Source organism: Stegastes partitus, unplaced genomic scaffold (assembly GCF_000690725.1).
Source record: "Stegastes partitus isolate 25-593 unplaced genomic scaffold, Stegastes_partitus-1.0.2 Scaffold251, whole genome shotgun sequence".
In the NCBI taxonomy this organism is placed as follows: Eukaryota; Metazoa; Chordata; class Actinopteri; family Pomacentridae; genus Stegastes; species Stegastes partitus.
In genome coordinates this window covers 411,737-416,695 of record NW_007577982.1, presented here as the reverse complement: position 1 = coordinate 416,695, position 4,959 = coordinate 411,737, and the positions used below count along the sequence as shown (strand labels likewise).

Here is a 4,959-nt window from a genome sequence, read left to right as displayed (position 1 = left end):
CAGTCTGAAAACTTGCAGAATGTTTTGGTCACATGACTGTTGGAGGATTCTCAGCTGTGCAGAGGAGCACAAAACATTTTGCTTTGTGGCAGATCTGATGAGTGCAAATGCTTTATTTGTGACAAATTTTAATGTGTAGAATAAGGTGAATTTGATGAAATATGACTTTAAGCTTAGATTTAGAAGTTTTAGAAGATTCAGATTTAGAAGTGGAACAACATGTCATACATAATTAGTTTATGGGCCATCTGAGAGGGAATCCAACAATTCTTTCTACTTTTTACAGTCTATGGCTCTGATAAACAGCGCAATGGGGCAGTTTGTTAAAAACATAACATGCTTTTCAAACCCGCTGGTGGGTTTTGGGGTTCAAAGAGTTAATTTTAGTGACACTCATCGCAAAAAAATTACATTATTTGAGTTACATCATCAAAGCATGACTTCCTCAACCGCGTTTTAAATGCAAAAGCAGGTGAGTGATATAAATACCCAAAGCAGACGACATTGGTGCTTGACTTTTGGGGCGTGCGAGCTGCAATGTGAAAACATCTCACTGAAGTGAAGCGCTGCATTAATCTTTTGCCACTGCGAAAAACAACACTGAACTTTGAGGTTATTTAACTCCGTTTCAATTTGCTTACAATGCATAAGTCAAAGTTGGAAGTGTGCTGATAGTTAGATCTTACACCTCATATACTTTGCTCGTTAAATGCAGAGTAGCGAGAGAGTTGTAGCCGTGTGCAGTTTTTCAGAATGGAAGTGGAAAAGTAGCGCTTGTTGTTTAATGAGGAAAAATGTGTTATGTGCAGCTGTATAATGTGTGACTTCAGCGACCTGCGAGATGCATCATTCACCAGATAAATACATTTCCCTGCAGACAACACAACTGTATCTAAATGCATGGCGATTTGGACGGCTGTACCGGATCTGTTACTGTAGTAGTCTCTCCCGCTGTATTAAGCTCATTCCAACATTTGTCTTTGACAATGATGCTGTGCTCTGAATCCGACACCTCCAGTGGTGCCAGACACTTAAATCTTGTGCTCAACAATAGCACAACACTCACTTCATCTCTTCTTCCTGCAGCCCAGCGTCTCCGGCTCTCTAATGAAGAGAGGGAAGGGAGGGATTCTTAATGTCTGAGCTACAACAAAGCATATTGCAATATGTTTTTGCTCAGATACGAGGGCTGGCACCATCTGAGAATCACTGGCAAAATGATCAGCATCTTTAAACCAAGCTGCAGTTTCAGTACGAATCAAGTGTGACATATTTTTTTCGAGAACCCTAAAGGGACTGTTTGTAGGACACCGCGGGGGCTCTTAAGTGCTATCTGGGGAGGCAGGCAGAGCGCTACCCTCTGAGCCCAGCAGCCAGCAGCTCATTGAAGAAGAGAAATCAAACACAAACTAGTCTTTCAATAGGAGCCGTGGGGAACGGTGTGTCATCAAAGTCGCCCTGTCTGGCCCCGGCTCCCCCCACCTCAACTGTGAAAAAAACAAAGATATATTTGAAAAGATTAAAATCAATAAGACTTTCAGTTTTTTGTTCATTATTAATGAGTTTGGGATTCACAAAGAAGCTATCAGAACTATCTGATTCAGGAGGAAGGAGTCCTTGTCGGAGCGGTTATCGGCCCCTGTGGGGAGGTTGCAGGATCTGAGCGGCAGTGTAGCGTAGCAGCAGACAGGTAACTAGAGCGCGGGGCGTCCGGCCTGTAACACCCCCGCGGGAATAAAGCCAGATTAAGGCAAGTAGAGATGGAGGGGGGGGGTTAGTCCTCTCATCTGAGTCCAAACACCAGACCACAACCACATCAGCGGGAATCCTTCGGAGGCAGTTGAAATGCGATACACGTCGTTATGAAAGGAAATACATGTTTTTAGAGAGACAGAAAATCAATATCGCTGACTGACTGCAGTGCGAGTGAACAAATCTGAGCGAGCTTGAAAAACCTGCATAAAATGGAATAAAAATGAGTCAGACTTAATAATCCTGACTAAGCCTGTATAAGAAAGCCCTGGCAGTCAAGACAGTAGATGGATCAGAGCACAGACAGGGATGCATGCATTATGCATCATTGTAAAATCTCTCCGGGTAGAGCGCACACACGCATACACAAACTCAACACGGCATTTGCATCACTTATTGTTTGCATTTACCACAACTCAAAATTCACAAACGACGTGTGTGTGTATGTGTGTGTGTGTGTGTTCTCTGCTGGCGAATCCAAAACGACACAACGGTGCAGGATACTTCCATGGCACATTAGACAGAAGCTACCTGTTAATAGATCATTACCATTGAATAATTACCCATTACTTTGCACTCACATTCACACACTCTTCACAAAGCTCCTGCTGAGCACAGCAGCACTATCTTATCTCCTCCCTCCTCTTCCCCTCCCCTCAGTTGATGTTAACATCTGACAGCTTTGTGCGTGTGTGCCGATACAGATTTTTTTCTTTAATTAAAACACTGGAAGTCTTAATTGGACATTACACTTTATTCTCGGGCCCTCCCGCCTGCCCACCTCCCCCTCCTCAAACACTTTGATCCTCCGACCAAAATGTTTCGAGGCAATAATAGTTTCCTCTGCACTCACACCGCAGTGCTTAAGAAGCAAAAAGCTCACTTTTAAACAAAAAACACAGCTTACGTCTACTCTCCTCTTTGACTTTGTTCCTTTAAGGTTGTTTTTTTTTTTTTGTGCATATAAGAACAACTTCTTTCCAGTTGGATGATCCTCTCATTTAGTTCCAGTTGAAATGAGATCATTTAAGTGAGAACTCAGATAAAGTTGGCAACGTAGGAATATCTTATAACCCCTTTATAAGCGCATAACTCAACCTCCAACTTGAGGGAAACAACTTGAGAAAGCATTTTTTAATGACACAGCTTTATTGTTTTACAGCCTTTGTAGAAAATTGTCCACTCCTCACAAATATTGATTAAACTGCTCGAGACCACTTCATGTGAATTCGGTTTTTGGTGTGGATTTTCTGTTTGAATCTGTTCTTTGATCCCTGTGGCCTCACCAGCAGCTCAAAGGAGGCATATGAGCCCATTACTCGCGAGCTTAGGGAATTACATCGGCTGTGGTGGAAACTAGACATAAAGGGAGTATTTTCTCTCGCAGCCGCGGTAAACAAAAGAATGTAATAATAGCAATACCTGTAAAATTTCAAGCATTTATTTATATATATAACATTGATAGAATGTCACGGTTAACACCACTGGAGGTATGAACGGTAAATTAAGTATCGATTAAATCTTTAATTTGGTTTCTGTCCACGTTTCTTTCTACCTCGCTAATAACTGCCTACTTTCTTTCTCTATTTTCTCCTTTGATCCCCTCCTCCTCCTCCTCCTCCTCCTCCACCACCTCTCTCCAGGTGGCACTGGGTCAAGAAGACGACTCGTCCGGCCCCAAGAGCTCCTCAGACGACTCCTCCAAGACGGTGGGCCTCCTGAGCGGCCAGGCTCCCATCTCGCCCCTCAGCCGCTGGATGCTGCACAGTAAAAGCAGGGCGGCCAACGCCACCTCCCTGGAGCTGCCCTACCGCTCCCCGGTCCCTTTCTCCAAGCAGGAGTTTTCTAAACAGGAGTTCTGGGAGATGCTGGGCAGCGATCTGCTCAAACCCGACGCCTCGAGCTCCAGGGTGAAACGCCGGCCGATTGTTAAGACCGGCAAGTTCAAAAAGATGTTTGGCTGGGGTGACTTCTATTCCAACATCAAGACGGTGAGGCTGAACCTGCTGATCACCGGCAAGATTGTGGATCACGGTAACGGCACGTTCAGCGTCTACTTCCGGCACAACTCCACGGGCCAGGGCAACATCTCCGTCAGCCTAGTGCCACCCGTCAAGGCGGTGGAGTTTGACCTGGAGCGCCAGAGCGTGGTCTACCCCAAGGACTCCAAGATCTTCAACTGCCGCGTGGACTATGAGAAGGTGGATCGCAGCAAGCGCACCTCGTTGTGCAACTACGACCCATCCAAGACCTGCTTCCAGGAGCAGATCCAGAGCCACGTGTCCTGGATTTGCTCCAAGCCTTTCAAGGTCATCTGTATCTACATTTCCTTCTACAGTACGGACTACCGCCTGGTGCAGAAGGTCTGCCCGGACTACAACTACCACAACGAGATGCCCTACCTGCCCTCAGGCTAGAAGACTGTGTAGAAAGGGGGGAGGGAGGAGAGGCGGGAGGAGAGAGGAAAAGGGGGATGAGTGGGAGTGACTGCTGGGCTGTGAATTGTCCTTAATGCCATAGTGGCAGCGAGACACCTTAACAAAAAGAAAAAAAAGAAAAAAAAAGAAAAAACCCTCTCTGTAGCCTGATTATTGTAAGATGTAAAAACATATATGCAAAACAAAAACTACAGTATGCAGATAATGAGGCATTTGAAATGCTTAACTGCAGCATTCATTAACTGGACTGGTAGTGAAAGTCAAACACCGCCAACATGCACATTCTTACCTCAATCCAGTTTCTAAATGCCAACTTCTCGCCAGCTATTTCTCTCTTCCATTAAGTCATTTGTGAATGTTGTCTGAACGTCCTTTTAATCACCCTTTACAGTATCGCTCTTTCTTTGCAAAGGCAGTAATTTAGGTGAAGGTGTGCATTCAAATGCTCCGATATGATCCACTGGAGAGTCACATACAAATTCAGACTCGATTGCAAACCTCATCCCGCGCTGTAAAGGCAAAAAAAAAAAAAAAAAAAAAACATACCACAGGGAACATAAAGCATTGTTTTTCCTCACAAAGAGCAGATGAATGTAAAGTGTAACCGACCGCAGGATCATTCAGGTTACGCTCGCAGTCTTTTTAAAGGGCATATTTTCTATGTGAACTAAAAATCCATCCCAGAACAATGCTGAAAGCTTCTCCTCCTACTCAGTTTCTCCCCCATGACGTAAGCGTCCCCCTCTCCTGTGTCCTTGTCAATATGTAG

The 4,959-nt window shown here is 44.7% G+C and overlaps 1 protein-coding gene across 1 annotated transcript; it reads left to right on the top strand.

Annotated features, from left to right (window-relative positions):
- The first annotated feature begins 3,218 nt into the window (after positions 1–3,218).
- On the top strand, positions 3,219–4,482 carry LOC103357388 (neurexophilin-1). Its single transcript, XM_008281937.1, has 2 exons — positions 3,219–3,242; positions 3,396–4,482. Exons 1-2 carry the CDS (start codon positions 3,219–3,221, stop codon positions 4,167–4,169), a joined length of 798 nt encoding a protein of 265 aa, XP_008280159.1. The 3' UTR covers positions 4,170–4,482.
- The last annotated feature ends 477 nt before the right edge of the window (positions 4,483–4,959 follow it).